The sequence below is a fragment of the Brachyhypopomus gauderio genome, chromosome 5 (assembly GCF_052324685.1).
Source record: "Brachyhypopomus gauderio isolate BG-103 chromosome 5, BGAUD_0.2, whole genome shotgun sequence".
NCBI classification, from domain to species: domain Eukaryota; kingdom Metazoa; phylum Chordata; class Actinopteri; order Gymnotiformes; family Hypopomidae; genus Brachyhypopomus; species Brachyhypopomus gauderio.
Window position 1 is genome coordinate 27,422,647 of NC_135215.1, and position 22,560 is coordinate 27,445,206.

Here is a 22,560-nt window from a genome sequence, read left to right on the forward strand (position 1 = left end):
CCCAGGTCCCGCCCCCAGCCAGCACCAGGGCCCCCAGCCCGCAGGTAGTTTACCAGGTGACCAGCAGCGGCCCGGGAGCGCCGCAGACCCAGCAGCTGAACGTGCAGCTGGTTCAGAGCCCCCTGCAGGCCGGGGCCGCCGTGCAGACGGTGCCCATCTCCATCCTGCCGGGCCAGATCATCTCCGCCTCCAACCCCGCCGCCATCTTACAGGCCGCGCCCAGCAACCAGGTCACCTTCGCGGTGGTGCCAAACTCCGGCTTCCCCAACGCGGCCCGCCGCCGGCAGCCAGGGGGCGCAGTCGACGCTGGTCTCTCCGACCGGCCTGACCATCAGCGCCACGCCACAGACGCTGGGCCTGCAGCTGACCCCGCCCCTCCCGTCGGCCCTGCCCGCCGGCGCCGCCCCCGTCCCGCCCTTCAGAGGTGACAAAATCATCTGCCAAAAGGAGGAGGAGGCCAAGGACGCCACGGGGCTTCACGTCCACGAGCGGAAGATCGAGGTGATGGAGAACTCCATGGTCACGGAAGGCCCCACCAAAGCCAGCAACGGGCAGCCGGCGGAGGCCGACGGGGCCAAGCTGGTCAACGGGAGGAAGTTCGACTCCAGTCTACCTCCGTACCACTCAGGGAACAGCCAGCCGGAGACCCAGCAGGGGGCGCCCACGCTCAACGGCCCCGTCGCGCAAGCCGCTGACCCCGCGGCTAAGCAGGCGCCGGGCGGGCCGCCCGCCTCCGAGCCCAGAAAGCTCCTGGTGAACGGCGTGTGTGACTTTGAACGCGGGGACGTGGGCGGCGGGACCCACCCCGGCAAAAACATTCCGAATCACAAAGCTTCCAGACACATGGGCAACGGGGAGGTGGCGCTGTCCAGAGCGCACGCCCCGCCCACCCCCGCCGACCCCCTCCCCCCCCAGCAGGCCACTGCCAAAGCCGAACCGGTAGAGCGCCTGGCCAACGGACCCAAAAGCTCCGGCGCTGACATTTCCAACGGCCCCACGGTCCCGCGGCCCGACCCGAGGCAGCAGCAGCAGACGCGCCCGCCTCACGGCCCCCCCGCCGCCCCCCTGACCGAGCCGCCCACCAACGGCACGGCGGAGGGGAGGGCGCTCAAGAGGCCGGCGGACGACTGGGAGCGGGGAGCGCCCGCCTCGGGCATCCCCAACAAGGTGGGCGTGAGGATAGTGACCATCAGCGACCCCAACAACGCTGGCAGCAGCGCCACCATGGTGGCCGTCCCGGCCGGCGCCGACCCAAGCACAGTAGCAAAAGTAGCAATAGAGAGCGCGGTGCAGCAGAGACCCGGCGCTCCCCCGCCCCTTCCAGAACCCTCCGCCCAGGTAAGAGGTCCACCAGAATCTCCCCTATCAGAGGAGCCCTCTCATTCCCACCTGCCAGCATTATAACGAGCAGAGCCTGAGCTGATAGTTTGGTCTTTAGTTATTGTGTGTATGTGTTTATTTCTCTGGTGCTCTGTGTAGTAGTATTGTGTGTATTTGCTCTGCTAGTTGGTGCTGAGCACTGGACCGTTTGTGTACAGCTTGTGTTGTCTGTGGAGCATCTGTTACCCGTGGGCCTGAAATGGCACCTTCTTACAGTAGCTGACCCATAACTGTAAGGAAGAAACAGCAACCCAAACTGCATTATATCACAATCAGAAATGCATGATGAATTGCAAGCATGAATTTATTTTGTTAAACTTTTGAACCACATCAATTATAGATGGCCAGTAAACAAGCAATGCTGTAATACTGTGAAACAGACAAATAAGTGGGTGCTTTCTGCTAATACAATTGATGTATTCTTATAATGTTTTCTCTAAATTATTTAATTTAGCTTTTTTTTTTTTTTTTTTGTATTGTATATACTATTGAACCCAAATTATTTATTTATTTTTAAAACATGGAAGTGTTTTGTATTTTATTTTTAACTCCAGAAAAACGATATTAATTGCAGTGTGTATTTCGGCGGTCTGCAGTTACCCACCATCACTTTACTGTGTCTTAAAACAACGGAGCACAAAGTTCAGGACTGTGGTTAACCTTCGAACAGCTGATGTGTAATCTTAGAGCGTGTAACCCAATATGGCAGAGTGTAGCATGCATGCAGGTTATTATGTGAAGTGTTGAGGCTGTTCCTCAAACATGACGTTCAGTGGGGACATCTGATTTGTCAGTTCAGAAGTCACTCATTCAAATACGTCATCTGATTCGCCAGTTCAGAAGTGTTTCATCTGTGGCCGGGTTTGCTAAAAGCATCGTGAAACAGATCTTTTAAATGTTGGAGCATACACTCTCGTTTAAGATGATCCCAACAGTAATGATTAAAGGGGTAGGGCACATGTTCAACAGGTCAGAGGTCACTCGCTGCAAAATGGTGTGGTGTTCATAGAACTGAAACTATACTCTGAACTTTTACATCATAAACTGCAGTTTGCATTATGTTTTAAAAGACATGTTAATGAAGTGTCTCTGTTTGGATGGTCGTTTAATGGCAGAATGCCTGATACTGACCAGGCATTTGGTGGTGTTTTTTGGTTTTCCGATGTTGACTTTTCTGTATGTTAACTGACAGTGAATCTGCATCAGTGAATCTGATTTAAGTGGTTGCCTTGTAAAACATTCATGTTTAGTGCTTGCCTGATGGCCTCATCCAGAGCAACTCGATCCTCTCCAGTGTGACCGTACGAGTCCTCGGTGGGGAGTCACGACCTTGGCGCTGTCTGCATCTCCTCCTAACCAACTGTGTAGACCAGACGTTTCCTTCATGGCGTTGTTGTTTAAATGATTGTATTTACTCTGTTTAGTTTATACTGCTTCACAGTGCCAGTCTGTTAGAGTTGGCCTCAGTCACTTTCTCCAGGCTGGCATTGTGTCCACGAGCTCAATCTATAGTAATGAAATATTAAACCTAAAAGCTACTAGACTGGAAAACGCCTGCTGTGCTCCTCTTGGCACCATCAGGCTGTCTCATTGTCCTGACTGAATTCCTCTCGCTGTCCTGACTGAATTCCTCTCGCTGTCCTGACTGAATTCCTCTCGCTGTCCTGACTGAATTCCTCTCACTGTCCTGACTGAATTCCTCTCACGGTCCTGACTGAATTCCTCTCGCTGTCCTGACTGAATTCCTCCACCGAGTTCAAGACTCTTGATGGATTTAGCTGGGTTTTTTCTTCCTGTGCTTTCTCACCATCTCGGTTGCTAATTTTCAGATGCTAGTGTCCATTCCTGTGCCTAAATTTCCATCAGTGTGTTCTGTTCATCCTATTACTTTTTAGGAGTTACTATATCCATGAATGAGGTTTTTCTTTATTTATATATATATATATATATATATATATATATATATATATATATATATATATATATATATATATATGTATATGTATATGTGTATATATATATACACACACACACATGTTGCTGTCTTTGTTGTACTTTTTGCAGAATTAGCAGAAATGCATATGTATAGATAAACACTGTGAGTCAAGTTTGTGTATGATTGTTATTGGGCTGTAGAATCTGTCAGCAAGCCAGCCGCTAACGTGAGCTGTACTTTATAAAGGAGGGTTTTAGTGGCCGTAAAGGCAACCCAAGTGTGGAACGCCTCCCGTTAGCAGCCTTCACCACGTAAAGGGAGTTCCCCTTTTCTCTCCGTTCTGCAGCACCCTGTATCAACACCGTCACCACAGTCTCCACCCCCAGCAGTTCCATGTGCGCAGGGAGCCAATCAGAGCTCACTTCCTCTCTCTGAGGGCCCACAAGCCACAGCGCTTCCCTTGGAGCAGATTCGCAAACCTGGGCAGAACTTCAAATGTCTATGGCAGGCCTGTAAACGGTAAGAACAGCACAGCAGGAGTGATTGACTGATGCCTCTCGAGAGCTTTTCCTAACAGTTTAGGCTCTGGGTTTCTGTTAACAGACAGTACTTTTGTTTTTTAGCCAGCAAAAACTTGCACATTGGTTAGAATGAGTACGGAATGAGTGTATTGACCTTTTGAGTAGTGCGTTCTTAGAGCAGAGAAATCCAGGGTACTTGACCCAGATGGTCATTCCACTGATCCATTCAAACTCCCATCAAACGCATGCAGAAGAACGTGTTCTCTGGGAAGCCTTTCACCGTAGCTGGGCTGTTCATTAACTTGTTTATCAAAATGACCAAAACCAGTTTCAGACATGAATGAGCCAATTGGAGGCCACTCGGCACCGTGGGACACGCCCCTTCTCCCCCCTGACCCCTGCCCTGGGCTCCTCTCATCTTTTCAGGTGGTTCGAGACTCCATCGCAGGTGTTCTACCACGCGGCCACGCAGCACGGTGGTGCGGAGGCGTACCCCGGCCAGTGCCTCTGGGAGGGCTGCGACCCTTTCCCACGCCAGAGGCTCTCCTTCATCACGCATCTACAGGTGAGACGCTGAGATCTGGGCCAGGCCCGGGGGGGTTCGACCTGGATCGTGTCTAGATGTCGGACACGTGGATAATGTCACGTCTGGGGTCTGAGCGTGGATTTCTTTGGCGGTGGGATGATGCCGTGGGATGTAATTTGTGGTGATGGTGAACACAGCCTAGTCCTGAACTGTTCCGTCTTGACGTTCTGCAGGACAAACACTGCTCGCGGGACGCACTGCTGGCTGCCCTGAAGCTGGAGGAACAAACGCAAGGAAGCAATCCCGCTACTTCAAAGTGTGTACTCCCCACACGACCTGGCCGACACACACACACACACACACACCAGTCATCACGTCTGTTCTGGAGATTGTGGGAGACATCTGGTCATTTCCTACATGCGTTCCTGTCCAGTGTGTTCTCTGTTCCAACACACGACTGGGGTCATGTAGCATAATTGAGTGGCTATTCCAAAAAAATGGAGGGGGAGTTGGTGGCCTTTACCTTTGGAAAACATGTTTGGTCACAGCGCTGAGTGTGTTGTTTGTGGCTGTGTTTGGTCACAGCGCTGAGTGTGTTGTGTTTGTGGCTGTGTTTGGTCACAGCGCTGTGTGTGTTTGTGGCTGTGTTTGGTCACAGCGCTGCATGTGTTTGTGGCTGTGTTTGGTCACAGTGCTGCATGTGTTTGTGGCTGTGTTTGGTCACAGTGCTGCATGTGTTTGTGGCTGTGTTTGGTCACAGCGCTGAGTGTGTTGTGTTTGTGGCTGTGTTTGATCACAGCGCTGAGTGTGTTGTGTTTGTGGCTGTGTTTGTTTTTGTGGCTGTGTTTGGTCACAGCGCTGAGTTTGTTGTGTTTGTGGCTGTGTTTGGTCACAGCGCTGAGTGTGTTGTGTCTGGCCGGTGTGCGGAGTGTGTTGTGTCTGGCTGTGTTTGGTCACGGTGCTGAGTGTTGTGGCTGTGTTTGGTCACAGCACTGAGTGTGTCTGTGGATGTGTCTGGTCGGTGTGCGGAGTGTGTCGTGTCTGGCTGTGTTGTCTGTGGCTGTGTTTGGTCATGGCGCTGAGTGTTATCATCTGTGTTCAGGTCTCCCCCGCAGGCGGCCAGCGCTCCGGCTCCGCCCCGGCCGCAGAAGGCCATAGTCAATCACCCCAGTGCAGCCCTCATGGCCCTGCGCCGGGGCTCACGCAACCTGGTGTTCAGGGACTTCACCGTGAGTATCGGCCCCCAACACCGTTCGTCTGATGATGTTTTATTTATTTTATTGTTTTTCCTCATGATGTCAATGGTGCAATGTGGAGAATTTGATTTTGTGACACAAGCAAACAGTTTCTCACCTTGTGTGTTCTGTTTCTCACCTTGTGTGTTCTGTTTCTCACCTTGTGTGTTCTGTTTCTCAGGATGACAAAGAGGGACCAATGACCAAACACATTAGATTAACTGCTGCCTTAACGTTAAAGAACATCGCCAAGTATTCAGACTGGGGACGAAAGTAAGTAACACTCCTTGTGCAAATACACAGGTACAAATGCATGCACAAAGGTCAAAGCTGCCTCACAGCCATTTTGTCTGAGGTGTTTATGTAATTTATACGTTATAATTCTTGTCTCTTGGGATTTACTGCGTTGACAGAGATTAAAATCATTGAGCAGTGCTGGAAAACTCCATTATGACATTACATGTATGAGGCTCATTTTAGTTGGTGTGCGCCTTGGTCACACATTTATAATCTGGCTACTGACACGGTGTACCCGTCATGTAGTTAAGACTGCATTAACATTTACATTGTTTTATGCCTGCACTATCCTGGTGGGTTAAATGTAAATGAATAATTCAGCCATGGTCGTTCATTTTTAAATTGATTTGCGAAGGGCTGGTCTGATGCTGTTTATTATACAGACTGCATTATGAGCATGTGTGGTTAGGTGGGGCTTTTGTCAGTATGTGTAATTGTGTGTGTGTGTGTGTGTGTGTGTGTGTGTGTGTGTGTGTAGGTTGGTGACGCGGCATGAGAACCACCTCTCCGTGCTGGCCCTCAGCAGTATGGAGGTCTCCACCACACTCGCTAAATGCCTTTATGAACTGACGCACTCTCTACAGGCTTGAGCCCAGCTGAACCCAAAATCGTTGAAATGGAAAATAAAATCTCGTCCTTTGCTGGCACGTAAAGTTGCCATTGGTTGGCGGGCCGCGGGGCGAAGCCCCTCCCTCCCCTCTTGCCACGCCCTCCATTCCGTTCTCTGTGTGTCGGATTTTCTGCACCATCCCACAACCTCCCCACTTACAAACTGCCACGGGTCTTCCACCAGCCACACAGAAACCAGCGCACGCTCAACTCTTTCCAAACGTGCCACCTGTCCGGTCCCATCGCCAGGTCCGCCTCTCCACGCCCAACCAAACGAGCACATTTTTCTGGTCCTGGAGGAATGGTGGTAGGGCAGGGGTTTGGGATTGGGTGGTAAGAGATGGGGGGAGGGGTCAGTGGATGAGGAGGTGGAGCAGGGGCAGCAGAGGTGTGGCTAGATTTTTGTTTTTCCTTTAGAACTTGATAGCTTTGGTTTTCTTACTTGAGCCGATTATATTTTCACTTATTTATTATTGAAATAAATACCGATATGATTAAATGAAATTCTTGTAAATATTTGTGAATAAATATAAAGTAAAAAAAAAAAAATCATCTTTCATGCCGCTGCAGCCACTGGAGAGCTCTGGAGTATCAGAAGCATTAGTTTCATTACTTTGGTAGGGTTGGTTTGGTTTGGGTTGTTTTTGTTTTGTTTTTTATCCCTGGTTACTTGTACGAGATGTGATTCTATACTCAGCAGTGGATGAATGTACTTAAAATTTGTAAATATTCTACAAAGGTACTGATGCTGTAAAGTTTAGGGAGGGGGATGGGAGACGTGTTTTGTGGAACTGTGATTTTGTTTTTTTTTCTCCTCCTTTTCCATTTTTGTACTATTATAACTTGTAGAACTCATTTTGCTGGCTGAAAGAGTATGGAATAATATATCTCATGTTATTTTGTAGAAGAGCAAAAAAAATCACAAATATTGAAGGTATCCCTCAACCCCCACCAACACGTATCCACTATAAGCGTCCTGTACGAGCCATCCGCCCGTACCAAATTCTTTTTGTATTTGTAAATTGGTTTAAATACATGGAGTTTTATACAGGCTTTCACCTGTGTTATTTGCTTTCTGTGCATATAATATTTTCCTCCCTACCTTTTTTCTATCTTAATATAGTGTGGAATTTTATTGTACTATTTTTTCATTCTTAATCCCATGCCACATTCCAGCTCCCTGCTTCCTGAGCTGTCCTCTTCCCAGTGTGTTGTGTAACATTTATAACTGCCTGTTGTGTTAGCATCCGAGCGGGACTCTCCCCTTTCACCATTTCTGCAGTGTCGGTAGGGTGTGCGATTATATACATATACCTAACAGTCTGTTCTAGGTTGGCTTAATTTACTTGGGTGACTGTTTATAGTTTTTAAATAAAAGACTGAACATTTTTGCCATTGTTTGAAACGAGGGTTTCCTTTTGTGATGGTTATCACGCTCCAGCTCTTCATGCGATACCTTCGTGCACTTTCGTTTCTTTTGCATTATATAAATAGGCCAGTGAAAGTAATGGCGCATGAACCTGTACTCAGACTCAGTCACAACAAATCGATGGGGATTTGACTACCACTTGATGCAACAAAGCTGAGATCAGTGAGGGTGTGCCAAATGTCCGTAATCACAGTGTCTAGTGACGAGCTTGAGAGCACGATGAATCAGTCAACCTGGTCTTCAATATTGTGATACATGCTGGACCCAGGGTGTGGCAGCTAGAAGCTATATGTCCATCCCATCATGTTTACCACCATAGCCTGAGGTTACCGGAGTGAACTCCATGATGTACATAATCTAGAAAGGAGAGAGGGGACCTAGTGTCCGCTGGGTATTGGGCTCCACAGCTGCACTGTGTAAGATAACTGATGTACTAAAGACTAGTAATGTATCACCATGGCTGGAGCTACCTGATGTAAAGTGTCTCCCACACCGCACGCTTCTAGAAGCCCGGCGTCTTAGAGGAGCTGGCGTCTCAGACCTACGCTCTTGGCACTCGCAAACATGCTGTTTTCAAAGTCTGTTAGATCACACTATAAGCCTTTTCCTGTAATCTGCTCACATGCAAAGAAAGTGTGGAAGTAGCTGCTTGTTGTATGTGACTGTTGGAGCAGTTACGCATATGCAAATGGGAAGAGGGCCCACTTACGACGGCAAGGATTCTATTTGTCGGGTCTGTTCGTGTTTCTCTGCTGTCGTTGCCACTTAAAATGTCTTGAACTTCTACAGGATCAAAATATTTTATTGAACTTAAAAGTTCGATCTCCATACTTGAAAATTGTTCGATAATACACAGTGAACATATTTATAGAAGTACAATCATACATTTTCTACATTATTATATGGGCATAATTTTAAGAATTTAAATCTCCAATTACTTCAAGTTCTTCTTTATTGAGAGGGGTAACATTTGTTAACCTGCACATAATTCAATTCTAAACAGACTTTATATCTTTAAAAAGATTTTCATCCCCCAACAATTCTAAAAAGGAAAATAAAATGTAGAGTAACAGACAGCTTGTTTATTTCATTGCTGTGGGACGTAAATAAATACATTGGCTGTGCAGAACAGACCGCAGTACAGGGAATTAACCTGCATCTACACCAACAGCACGATTCATATCAACAAGCTGTCTGCACAAGTCACATGGTGCAACGTGTGCGACACCTGCTCCCGCCACAATGAACGGGATAACGGAGCCCATGCACATTTACTTAGATCACTGGACTTCAAAAGAGAAAGGAAGATGTAATTGAATGCTGTTACTTCATTAATGTCCAGAGAGAGAAGAGAGAGAACCAGAAGTACCAGTCAGTTCTTACAGCTACAGCACAGAGTGAAAAATGCCTGCACCGCACTCGAACATGGCCAGGTGTCTCGAGCGTGTGCGAGTCCACCCCTCAATACACACATTTACTTATGTTTACAGCAGTCCCTTCCCACCTCAAAAGGAAAGCAAATACAAAATGCAATTAAAGGGCAGTTGCTCTATTTCAAATCCAAATTAAAACAAAAAAAAAATGCAATCTATAGAAAAATCATTACTGTCTGAAAGTATGAAAAGAGGCTCCAGTCACATGGGCCTGTGTGCTGCAGGCCACGTCGGAGGAATTGCACTTGTGTGAGCGGCAGAGGAACCCCGCCCCCTCAGGGTTTGTCCGTTTTGTTCTTGCGAGCGTGCTTGTATTTGTCAACGTAGGCTTTGACGAGGTTGGCCACTTTATCGGCGTTCACCTCTCCGCTCTTGCTGTGGCAGACCTGCAAGAGAGAGAATTACAGTCACATCGTAATCCCATGGACATAATCTGGCGTCAGTCTCCTTAATACGTCCCCCACTTATAAACGTTTAGCTTTGCATTCTTCTGCCCGATGTACTAATGTCATTGATGTAAGCCTGGCAACGAGGGCACTCTACTCCCACACGCGCCATCTTTGACAAAACTGGATGTGGAGTTGGTTGGGTTTTTGTTCCCCCTGGCAGACACAATATCTCCAATCACGTGACCCTCTAGTGCCTCTAAATATTCATGGCCAGGTTCAGATGCATTATGTTCAAGACTGATCATCCACAAGGGAAGACTGGTTCGAGTCCACAGCACCATGAAATCCAAGCTCAAATCCAAGCTCAAATCCAAGCTCAAATCCAAGCTCAAAGCTCTGACAGTACTGGTGCCTGGAGATCTGCAGATGTGGAAGAGAAGGGGAGGAGAGAGAAGGATGACAAGCTTACCTTTTCTACAGCTTTGCGAACAATTTCCTTGTACTCCTCCTTCGTGATGTCCTTCTTCTGGTAATATGGCTTGATGGCAGCTTTCACCTCATTCACTGCCTTCTCCTGAATCTGTAATTTCTGTGACAAAGTGAACGTTAGTTTAACAGGGTGCCGCGTAATGAAGGAGGTTCTTGCTTCAAGGGGGCCAGCCCTCACCTTCTCCTTCTTGGAGCTGTCGGCGTGGGCCTTGCTGTGGGAGGGCAGCTGGGTGGTGGAGGACGGCTGGGCTCCGCTGGGCGTGCCGCTCATTAGAGTTTGCGCTGCTGCTCCCTTGGTTGTAGCTGCTCTCAGGGGCCCCTTCCCCGGCACGGAGAAACCGGCCATCACCTTATTGGACACAATCGTGCAAACAAACCCTGTGACTCGTTTCCACACGCACCGTCTACAACAAGACAAACACGCCTAGACATCCATCCACCAACCTGAGGGAGGCCGTCCGTGGGCAGGACGGCGAGACCGCTCTGCTGGGCGGGGGGAGGGGGTGGCGGGGGAGGGGGCAGACCCTGCACGGTCATCGAGGGCATCTGGAGAGGAGGCCCAGACGGGTGGAGGTGCACAGGTATCTGAGGGGGCACGGCAAACTGACCCGGCTGGAGGCCGACGGATGGTGCCCGAGGACCCACGGGCCCCAGTGGGTAGCGCAGGACCCCGAGCGTACCCAGCTGGAGGGGCAGAGCAGCGGGCGGAGCAGTGGGAGGAGCTGGGACCGCCTCATTAGACAGATGGGTACTCGGCTCACTCTGTGGGAGATCTGAAATGAAAGCAAGAAAAATATACGTGGGTTTGAGCTGCTGTCACTATATAAATAACTATTAACAACCAAACCTAGTTTGACCAGGGATGGGTGGAATTCCATTATAGATGATCAGAAGCACAGACTGAACCCTTCTGGGCTTGGTTGTCACCAAGATGTTTTAGAAACACCCAAGCTGTTCATTTTTAACCACCACAATTTATGGCAGCACAATAAAATCAGGGTTGTCTGAGACCTACACGTTTGGCTGCACAACAACAGAAGGCCTTACGTATGCTAACGGCCCTCTCACAAAACACAAAAATGACCACGGACACAATGTTAAAAAAATGAGAGGTTCTATTGTAGCAATCCTCAAAGATATAGGTGGTTTGTTCCATAGAGATTCCATGGGATTAAAATGTAAAGCAGGATGGTTAACTCAAAACAAGCCTAAACCATGAGACTGCCTCATCCACACTCAAGTGACTCTGGGCATGTTCTGACCACAGGAGGACGGCTGACAAGATGCCACTTTGGTGGTGCACCATTGTGCACACAGCTGCAACAAGTGTACCACAGCAGGGCTTCTGGAAGTTTTACACCGTTCGGCCGAGTGGGGTGCGCCACTAAAATATCCATCCTACTTGAGTTAGAAGGACAGAGAACACCAGACTTGCAAAGGAACAGCCACACAGGCCATTTGGGAATAAGTAGCTGGGGTTTATGCTGTCTAGATTAGCACTTAAGCACACGCTCCCAACCAACAACACAAACTGGTGACAAAAGGTTACATAGCCACACTTAAGTCAGAAAATGTTTAATATTTAAATGTTAACCACTTCCTGGGTGTCCTAACACCAGGCCAAATTAAATCATGAGGCAAAGGGCCACTTCCTACTACAGCACTAGCACTGCTACTACATCAAATTCTTACGGGCAGATTCAGACAATATTATGTATAGTTTCTGAAATACCTTGAGCAAAAAGGGTGGTTGACGTTGAATATAAACAAAAGGATGCGATTATTAGATATTGGCCCACCCAGTTAAGCATTCCGTCATTTAAGCGACTGCACAAAGCGGGGGATTACACCAGCCACTTTATTAGGAATGGAAATTGATAAGATTATCATATCCATTTACCTTTATTACTGTGTCCGTGGAGCACATTTTTCCAAAGAAATTTGTAATTGCCAGCATGTCTTTTTTTTATAGACAATGTCTAATGGCATCATGGAAAACATATATTGTGTTGTATTGGCAGAGTACTTAAAATAAATGGTCCCAAACGTTTAGTAATAATCAATCCTGATTTTAAGCTTTAAGCTCTGCCAATGATCAGAAAAATCTGGAAAAGCATCACCAATAATCAAACTAGCCACATTAGAAGAACCTACCTGGAGAGAAACAGAACAAACCCTACGTGATAACCCCCAAGCTCTTGGGCATTAATTAGCTTGACACTCATCAATCACTGGGTTTATTTTATAACCCCAGTAACAGCTGCTACTCTGAACTTTAAGCTTAGCGGTGGTCAAACACGCACACCATGAAATACACATAGCACAACCATCAGACTCATATACTTTCAGCCAAAAAATCCCATACCATGTAACATACCATGTAACATAAAATATAATTTTCATGGTATGTTACATGGTATGGGATTTTTTGGCTAAAAGTATATGAGTAACCAACACATGTTCAAAAATCAAGCAAGGGTCCAAACATTTAAACCTCGTCAAATAATCTCTTGAAAATGGTTTGGTTAGTATCCAAATCCGAACCACAGCTATACCATTTAATAAATGGGAAGATCTCTCGACTACTCTTACTGCTAATACCTTGAACCACCGTGTATCTTGCACAATATAGAGGCATTCATAGAACACACTACATTACTATTTAATGGAGATTTATGAACACTGCTCACTCAACACCCCGGACTGCCACACCCAGCTTTATGGTACTGCACACCTATTAAAACACTTTGGCAACAAGTCATCCCAGCATTTTCACTCTGTCTACCAGAGGACGCAAGAGTCGGAAACAAAACAGAGCAAAACACTTACTTTTCATAGTACTAACTAGACTGAAAAAACAGGAAAGGCCTTTAACATCTCCCACTAGGACAACTCGCTCACCAGTTACATACATCAATGAATCCTCCAAACTAAACTGAAACCAAATTTGAACTGGCCAACATGAATTTCTTACAACAGAAAGTCCCTAACAGCCAACACTAAATAAATGAACAGACACAACTAACCTACAACCTTCACACATTCACACTCTGAACACACCCATAACTATTCCATCAACTGAAAGCCACTCCCAAATGTTCACATACAAAGGCACAGGTTTTTTTCCTATCCGAGATGACTAATTACAGGACAGTCTAGTGAATTTATTTTTAAACAATTTGAATTGCATACATAAAAAAATTCAGAAGCGCAGATAATGATGATAAAGCAAAAGCATTTGTTCACCTGTGGGTTTGGAGAAGCCAGTGGCAGGCTGTTCCTCCTCCTGTCTGCTCCAGAGGCTGCTGCCTGCTCCCGGGCCTCGCTCCCTTCGGGAGTAGTAGTTCTGTACATCAGCAGGGAGGGTCCGGCGCACCGCCCAGCTAGAAGCAGGGGACCAGCCTGACCGGTCCAGTGGTGTATCCAAGCTCTCCTCTTTCCTTTTCCCTCCAGGTCTGTTCTCGTTAAAGCGACTATAGGCGTCGCTCCCTGCACTATTCGCCGTCCCTGAGAAAGAGTGGCGCTGCTGTCGCCAGTTATCCGCAAGATCCCCCTGCAGGCCGGATGACCACTGACCGGTCCGGCCACGTCCAGAACCACGGCCTTGTTCGGAGTTCCAGCCTCCCCGAGACCAGGAGTCTGCAGCATCACCAGAGCTCTCCTCTGAGCGTTGCCCTCTCTCCCTGCCGTTCGCATTGCCCCATGACCTTTCCTTCACCCAGGGTGGGTTTTCAGAGTAACCTCTATCTGGTGAGTTCTCGTGGAGGCTGCCGTTACCTGAAGAGTTAGACTCTCTCGCTGAACACTGATCTTGTCTCTCTGGATTGTTCCTCCATTTTGAGCTGCGGAAGGAACTTCGCCAGCTTTCTCCTCCCAGAGAGTCCCTTTTCCGTGGTGATTGTGCACCTTGATCGTTACGTTCTGGAGACACGCTTCTTCTTTTCGGTCTGTTTCTGGACCTGGAGCGGGAGCGGGACCTGGACCTGGAGCGGGACCTGGAGCGAGTCCTGGACCGGGTCCTGGAGCGGGACCTGGAGCGAGTTCGAGATCGTCTCCTGCTCCGTCGCTCTCGGCTGCGATTCCGCCGGGAACCTCCACGTTCCCTTTGGTGCTCATGCCCTCGACTTCTGCGTGGTGAACCCGCACAGTGAGGTCGATCCCTGGACCGTGACCTCCGTGACCCTTCTCCTCTGGACTCTCTCTTAGGAGACCAGGTGCTTGTGGGTGAATGAAAACGAGACTTGCGCTGCCGCCCGTCTCTCTTGTCCGAGCTGCTCTGGTCCTTTGGCGGCTCCAGGTCCTGGTTCTTTTGCTCTTTGTCATGGCCGGAGAGTTGTGAAGCAGAAGAGATCTGAGGCGCAGGAGCAGAATTCTTTCTCTCCATCAGCATCTCAGCAGCATAGGAAGTGGCCTCTGATCCAGGTGAGTCACAGTCCATGGGGATGGAATCAGTGTTATCCTGATGGTCACCAGTATCCAGAGATTTATTCTGCTCCGTCTCAGGTCCTCCTGAGGGCTCTTTTAGCACACAGGCAGCAGAAGCAGGATAAGGTGAGATGTTGCCACATACAAGAGATCTGGAGATATCATCTGCACACTCACCTGTCTCTACAGTTTCAGATTCTGGTTTGAGACTGCTGTCTGAAAAGCTCACCAATGCAGTAGTCAAATCGGCCTGAGGTTGTAAAGTTAAGGAGCCAGAGGAGTCACTAGATGCTTCTCCCTGTACATGCTCTTTACATAGAAGTGGAACCTGGTTCTGGTATTCCTTTTCGAAAAGCGTTGGTTCTCCTCCGGGTACCTCCTCTCTAGAAGTATTTAGCTCCTCTTGAGATGACGTCTGATTGTCATTTGGCTTGATCACATTCACATTCTCTCTCGTCGTATCCTCGTCATCTTGTTTGGCCAGAGGTGAAACATGTCCACACTCTGAATTGAGAAGATCCTCCTCAATGTCCATGTTCTGCTCGCCTTCGTCGCAACCTTCAGAACCTGAGTCTACATCTACACCCATGTCTCCGCTGGGGCTGCGGTCAGCTTTGGTCTCCTCGTCTGTCCCCAACTCCAGAAACTCTTGCTGTAATTCTTCACCCGGACTCCTCTGTCTGGACTCTAGTTCCTCACCCTCTTCTTCCTCCTCACTTTCGACCACTGCCCGTCGGGTAGCCTTCTTCTTTGTTTGTCCTTTCCTCTTGGTCCCTGCCTTCTGCTGTTTGCCAGTTAGCCTTCCTTTGCTTGTGGAAGCATGCGTGTCGTCTGAAGCACTGGCAGCAGGTGAAGGTGAGTCCGAGTCAGACGGATGAGACTGAGCAGGCGAAGGCTCCTTGCTCCCATTCTTACTCTGTCGGGATGAACGCTGAGGTGTGTGGTTCTCTTCTTGCTGGGTGGCACCTTTTGAGCCAGACTCCCTCATACCTTTTCTGTCCTCACCTTTCGGACACGTTACTGCACACACCTTTCCATAAAGGACTGAGAAATAAAGAATGGATAGATAGCCTGAACGTTATCAACCACATCAATACACAAAATCATTTTTCATTGCATAACCGCCAGGATTCATGGATTTACCAGAAACTCCAGAACCCAGTGGACATGGAGAGGTAGATAGTATGAAGTAGGGTTGCTGGGCAAGTCCATGAGCACGGGGGCACTGCCTAGAGAGGAAACTGCTCCGGGAAGATAAGACAGCCACAACAAACTGTTAAGTTACTTTAAAACAAAAGGTCATTACTAGACACCACTCAACCACATTTACAGCCAACCCCTGCAGGGTCTGACTGACTGATGTCAGCTATGAGTGGGTCCTCACCTTGCCAGTTGTGTAGGAGGGGAAACGGTCAGTGATTGGTGCTCAGTCATGTTTCTTCGACAATGTCTCCATTCATCGTCTACAGTCTCGTCCTCAGGCACAGACTCTACACTGTACATCAATACCACTAATGATTAGTCTACACATTTTATACATTATTTGTAATGAGCTATTCAAAGTGACATGTGTTCCACAAATAATGAAATATTCCCTTGTAAGGCTCTGAATAAATAAACACATTATTTGAAGTGACGTAACTACTCTAAATATTGTGAATCAATGAAAAATTTCATAGGTAGCAAAAATCAAAACTTTCCATGAAGCACAATAACATTAACAGCTGGTGACCAGAGGTGTCAATGTAAGCCATTTCTCTTCTTGCTGATGTGCCTTGACCCACATTTAAATTTGTTTCAATTTATGTATGGGTGCTTCACTATCCTGGAATCATCACTGCTCTTAAGGAAATAGTGCTTGCACCATACAGCCATTATTATGACCCTGCAGTGCCATTATATATTTGAGCATGCACTAGGATTTGCATATTGCCCTGGATACAAGCGGTTTCTGAACACCATCTCGGCTATAAATATTTGAGAAGCTTTATGAAACTCAAGAGTATGCAGTCTTAGAGGCAATAGGTCATACAGATGTTAATTCTATTCTGTGGTAATTTTTGGTCTTAAGAAGCAGTCCTGATAATACATCTATTCTTGAATTTCAAATTACACATGTTCCATTTGCAAATACTTTTAAGGTACAACACTAATTGGCTCGATACATCAGAGTTTGTGTTTTTTTTTTTTTTTTTAAGGATGAGCTGTTTATTTAGTCCACCCCTCTTGTGGGGCGTTTGCAGTATATGGTCCACCCATAGCTTACTCACATAATCTGGGTCAGCATGCTGAGTGTGTGGCCCTGCTGGGCTGACAGGCTGGGCTGAATGTGCTGAGCAGACATCTGTGAGCGGCACATCGCCACTCTAACCTGAACAGGGAATTAAACAAACTCACACCATACATTTCTGGATGGAAATAACTTCAAAAAGTGGACAGAAATCAATTCTGATCAAGTTAAATTCAACATAAGTGTAATATGAAACAAACCTTCTTCAGCACTGAAGAATCGCCATCACCTGTTGGGAACCAACACGTACATAATACAAAATGAGGAGAAAATATTACCTGCCAGTAATTCACTTGCTGCACATGAAAATTACATTTGGATTTAAAGACAAATTCAGCCATGTATTAAATCATCTGCAAGTTCATTCACAATGCACTGCAGATTTAACAGAACTGCTTCACAAATTTTCATTTAAATCTCTGGTTTAAAATTCCAGTAAATTGGTTCAATACATACATGTTTGACATATCAGCTTCTTGTTTCCTCCAGTTTTCGACTTCCTCTCCCTGAGGTCAACAGCACTGTTCAGAAAAACACATCACCGCTTAACCATAATAAATGAGGTAGGGCTGGGAGCAGGAAACGTAAGCAGAGTAAAGTGTCACGTACGTTGGGAAACCTTTCCCTGTGTCACCATCTTTACGGCTGCATACATCCGCGGTTGACGTATGGGGTGTTTTTACAGGTATCTGTAAATACATCATGGGTCCATTAGTCCAGAAGTGAGAAATATTCCCATCAAACTGATAAAAGAGAAGATGTGTTGTGAGGACCTTGATGTAGCCCAATAAAGGGTCCTGTCTGCAGATTGAGCTAAATGGCCTCCGGTCCACTGGGCAGACCTGCACCATCTGTTCACCACCACACACAGGAAGAGCAGTAAGTAATATCAAAAAACTTGGATTGCTACACGCTGCAAAATAGAACATAAAAATTGGCCTATAACGTTCGGGCAAACCTTTTTAGTTTAGTACTTCAAAAGCACAATTTTAAGTGCACTACCAATACTGGTGTACCAATACACTCAAGATAAACAAGCCAACCAAATTTGACAGATAGCTGTTCTATCATTTAACCAGTTTGTCTTTTTGTAATAATGCTGGGTTTCAATCGTGATTGATATTTTTGTAATTGTAGAGAACTGGAACAAAGTATTTCATGTTCATGTATCTACTGATTGACTTATGTTGAGGCAACAGGTTTCTTGTGGTGAGACAGGATATGTACATGCGTCTCTGAGAGGAACAGACATGTCTTTGTTGTGGCGGGTCAGGACACGTAGGCGTCTTTGTTGTGGCGGGTCAGGACACGTACGCGTCTTTGTTGTGGCGGGTCAGGACACGTACGCGTCTTTGTTGTGGCGGGTCAGGACACGTACGCGTCTTTGTTGTGGCGGGTCAGGACACGTACGCGTCTTTGTTGTGGCGGGTCAGGACACGTACGCGTCTTTGTTGTGGCGGGTCAGGACACGTACGCGTCTTTGTTGTGGCGGGTCAGGACACGTACGCGTCTTTGTTGTGGCGGGTCAGGACACGTACGCGTCTTTGTTGTGGCGGGTCAGGACACGTACGCGTCTTTGTTGTGGCGGGTCAGGACACGTACGCGTCTTTGTTGTGGCGGGTCAGGACACGTACGCGTCTTTGTTGTGGCGGGTCAGGACACGTACGCGTCTTTGTTGTGGCGGGTCAGGACACGTACGCGTCTTTGTTGTGGCGGGTCAGGACACGTACGCGTCTTTTCTGTAGCGGGTCAGGACATGTACGCGTCTTTGTTGTGGCGGGTCAAGACACGTACGCGTCTTTGTTGTGGCGGGTCAGTGGCGGGTCAGGACACGTACGCGTCTTTGTTGTGGCGGGTCAGGACACGTACGCGTCTTTGTTGTGGCGGGTCAGGACACGTACGCGTCTTTGTTGTGGCGGGTCAGGACACGTACGCGTCTTTGTTGTGGCGGGTAAGGACACGTACGCGTCTTTGTTGTGGCGGGTAAGGACACGTACGCGTCTTTGTTGTGGCGGGTCAGGACACGTACGCGTCTTTGTTGTGGCGGGTCAGGACATGTACGCGTCTTTGTTGTGGCGGGTCAGGACATGTACGCGTCTTTGTTGTGGTGGGTCAGGACACGTACGCGTCTTTGTTGTGGCGGGTCAGGACATGTACGCGTCTTTGTTGTGGCGGGTCAGGACATGTACGCGTCTTTGTTGTGGCGGGTCAGGACATGTATGCGTGTGTCTGGGAGAAGCAGACCTGAGCCCAGCGCAGGATGCAGCTGAAGCAATAGGAGTGGCTGCAGCTGTCGGGGACGGCACGCTCCGCCGGCTTGGGCACGTTCAGACAAATAGGGCAGCGCTGGCTTTCATCATCCTCTGAGCCATCCTCTACACTCTGCACACCTAATAGCACACAAGGCTTAAAGTGCTTCCTCTCCCTCACCTTTCAGGACACACAGCCAGGTGTTGAACCCATGCCTAAAAACTCTAGCTTTCTTATGAGAAAGCATTTTAATAATGATTCAGAAGAAAACCAATTGTGTAAATCTAAAATAACAGCATTAAAGGTTGAAAATAATGTAAGAATCAATTGCATCATTTGAATTGTCCTGGTTAAGGACTAATTGCCTCACACCCCCCCCCCCCCCGCCCAAGATAAAGTATTTTCCCCAAAACTGTTTTGAAGAGAACATCAACATGATCAACATAAATGTACAAATAGATAATGGATAGTTTGCTAATAATTTAGATTTATTCAGTAAATAAATCCCCTTCCCCACTACAGTCCACTTACCCTTTCTAGGCCCTATGGGCATCTTTGGCTCAGTGTCTCTGCTGCTCACAGTCACAGTTTGCTCTGAAATGACAGCAAACCAAATCAGAGTAATTTCAGTATTCTATTTAGAGAGTATTTCGGCACTACTAAATGGGCTTAGCAACATCTTTATTGTGCAGTTATCTTTTATTATTAACATTATAATTACCTGTGGCATTAACTTTTCACTGATTCCAGAATCCCATACCTTGCTCTTAGCTTATATGTAATCTTTAACATAGTACCAGAGTATGGGTACTACAGGTTCAATGATGAAATTTAGATGAAACGCATGCTACTACAAGACATCATACATGAAATCTTGATTGCGTGTATGTGTGTGCGTGCGCGCTGTTAGACACCTGACCAATCAAATTTCAAACGTGTAATCTTGGCGTCGTTTAATCACTACAACGTATGATTTCATTATTATGATTATATTATTAATGCCTGCCTATTTAATTGGAAACATAGATATTTCTGCGATGCTTTCAATGAGTCACTTTAATAAAAATGAACGTTGCTTAATATGGCATCCCCCCCTAAGATTTCTTTCGACATATCAGTCTGTCAGCTTTATTGGAAGAGGAAAAACATAATTCAAAATAAAACCGTCCTGGGTCGCAGACTGCTGCTTAGTTGAAATGTAACTTGCAAGGTCGCGCTGTATTTCGTATAAACACACCAGCTGCACGCAGGCCCTCCAAGTGAACCGACATGATAAACTTCTTTTTAAACAGGCTAATTACGAGTCTGCCGTGGTGCTAGACCGTCGGCTTACTGCTATGTCCATCCAGATAGCTAGACGTTTAACTCCATCAGACGACGAATGCGTCGTTTAACTTTAAATGCGAGAATTAGGTTTCTTTGAAGAGCTGTCTAAACTTCGCACTGCCATATCACCATGCCCGTTTCCCTCCGGACTAGGCCCAAACCAGGGAGACCTCTGAAACTGGGGTTAGCGGGCTCGTCAGAGCTTATGGAGGGGGGTAGCTGTGTATCACTCGGCCAAACACACCCGCCAACGCCACCGTGAGCGTCCCGGTGTGGACGTACCGTTACCGACGCTCAAGAGAACGCCACAATGCTCACAGACACGGCTAGCTGGGCTAGCTCAACTGTTAGCCAACTAGCGTCAGGCTAGCTAGGCACCGAGCTAAGTGCGGCAGGAAACTTGTTTTGGTGTGTCGGTGATACGCGGACAGATTTCTAGCTAACTGCCTTAGCTAGTTAGCTAGCCGATATGGTCTGGGGAGAAGCCGTTTTGTGAAGGCTGGGGTAAACGCCGGAGGTAAACGGGCCTCCGGCGTCATACGTTAGAGCGCACTGAGTTTGGGAGCTGTTGGCCGGCTGCGCGAGGACTTTTCCGTCCAATCACCGACGTCGTCTTGTTGCTCGCGAGCGGCGAGTTAGCGGACGGCGAGTGTCAACAACAGAGCAGACTTACCTTTAGCCGAAAGGCTAGCTAGCCAGCTAGCCTTTTAAAACCCAGTGACCCTTGATCGTTAAAATAGCATGTGATCCACTCCGCGACAGAAACTGGATCCACCTGAATACGCGGAACTGTACAATTAGTATCTATGGATTTTAAAAATGCCCCGGCCACATGTGGGTCAGGGACTTGCAGCGTTCACCATTGACCGCATAGGGGCGCTGCACGAAACAGCAATGGTTGCTGGGAGAATCACTGCGTCATCACGTCGCAACGTTTGTCACGTTTGTTTAATGGAACGTAGAGAAGGGACGCACGTGGCTGTAGTCAGTTGTAGAAGAGGCATCTGAAGTGTGTAAAATAATAAAACGTCAAAGCCTATGTATTTCAATCACAGAAATTATACAACGAGTAATGAAGGCGATTAACAAACCGATCAACACGCCTTCCCTTGGTTTCTCTAATATAAAACTTAAGTATGTATCTTGCAACTAATAGACAACTCCTTTAGTAATGCAATACCAGGAATGGATGACGACAAATGATTGTCCTTTATGCCAGTTATTTTAGTGGCTGTGTTAATAAATCTGTAGCACATCTAGATCGGTTGCAGGCTCCAGTACCACAGTTTTATCTTAATGGTCATTCATATCGCTCTTGATGAACATGTTTTTACTGTTTTTCTCCACCTGTAGGAGATTGGAAGAGGAGCATTAAAATGGGATGCAGTCTCTTGGGAGATTCTGAAGTGTTTAATTATACGGAGTGTCTATTTGCACCCGGGTACAAGTAGCATTTGCCACACAGCGAGGCTATTTTCACCCCTTAATAATAATAAAAAAAAGCGAACCCATCTGCGCATGTCTACCAATGAATGCGCGGGAGCGAAAAGGCGCAAATTCAAAGGAACCGAAACGGAGACAGTAGGAAACGGTAAGCAGAATTTGGTTAATAGTTATGTATAAAGGTCCATCACTCAATTTAACTTTACATTTTAAGATATATATTTAAGAAATAGTGTGAGAATTATTATCCAACAAACACTGATATATTTTTGAGCTAATAGGAGCATAATAGTGGCGAACGTAAAGTGTTACCGGGTGGGGGGTGTAAAATGGACACAGCGAGAAAAAAAGACAGATTTCAAGTGTGCAGAAACAGTCCAAATAGTCGTTTGAACTAACCTAGTGAAAACCGGGACATTAAATGATTTATATTTTTTGTCGGGACCGAATATTAAAAAGAAGGAAAACCGGGACAGGTGGCAACACTAACTGGCGCTACAGAGCTTGGAGGCGGACACAAACGCTGAGGAGAGCGAGATTTATTAAGAGGAATGATCATAATCAAAGTCGTTCAAACAGGCA

General features: G+C 47.1%; 2 protein-coding genes across 2 annotated transcripts in view; one reads left to right on the top strand and one right to left on the bottom strand.

Annotated features, from left to right (window-relative positions):
- The window catches only part of arid2 (AT-rich interactive domain 2), a 25,300-nt gene extending 17,405 nt beyond the window's left edge, over positions 1–7,895 (top strand). Inside the window, 8 exon segments of the mRNA XM_077006832.1 lie at positions 1–274; positions 276–1,338; positions 3,663–3,835; positions 4,264–4,402; positions 4,597–4,679; positions 5,466–5,592; positions 5,780–5,871; positions 6,374–7,895. The exon segment at positions 1–274 is cut by the window's left edge and continues 1,104 nt beyond it. Of these exon segments, the coding sequence (XP_076862947.1) occupies positions 1–274; positions 276–1,338; positions 3,663–3,835; positions 4,264–4,402; positions 4,597–4,679; positions 5,466–5,592; positions 5,780–5,871; positions 6,374–6,485 (2,063 nt within the window). The 3' untranslated portion in view covers positions 6,486–7,895.
- Positions 7,896–8,867: 972 nt separating this feature from the next.
- Positions 8,868–21,410, bottom strand: scaf11 (SR-related CTD-associated factor 11). The gene is made up of 15 exons (XM_077006833.1): positions 21,209–21,410; positions 19,741–19,803; positions 19,204–19,349; positions 17,733–17,810; positions 17,569–17,648; positions 17,416–17,480; positions 17,160–17,188; positions 16,940–17,040; positions 16,054–16,164; positions 15,813–15,910; positions 13,491–15,713; positions 10,689–11,017; positions 10,423–10,593; positions 10,225–10,344; positions 8,868–9,752 (listed from the first exon to the last, which is right to left on the bottom strand). Exons 2-15 carry the CDS (start codon positions 19,760–19,762, stop codon positions 9,642–9,644), a joined length of 3,684 nt encoding a protein of 1,227 aa, XP_076862948.1. The 5' UTR covers positions 19,763–19,803; positions 21,209–21,410; the 3' UTR covers positions 8,868–9,641.
- Between the last annotated feature and the right edge of the window lie 1,150 nt (positions 21,411–22,560).

What these genes read in the sequence shown, in the direction of transcription:
- scaf11 (XM_077006833.1), bottom strand. Translation starts at nt 19,762, where the DNA reads ATGCCCATAGGGCCTAGAAAGG. An exon ending in AGCATGCTGACCCAGATTAT is followed by an intron (nt 16,165 to 16,939) that starts GTGAGTAAGCTA and finishes ATTGATGTACAG; the next exon opens with TGTAGAGTCTGTGCCTGAGG. An exon ending in TTCGCAAAGCTGTAGAAAAG is followed by an intron (nt 9,753 to 10,224) that starts GTAAGCTTGTCA and finishes TCTCTCTTGCAG; the next exon opens with GTCTGCCACAGCAAGAGCGG.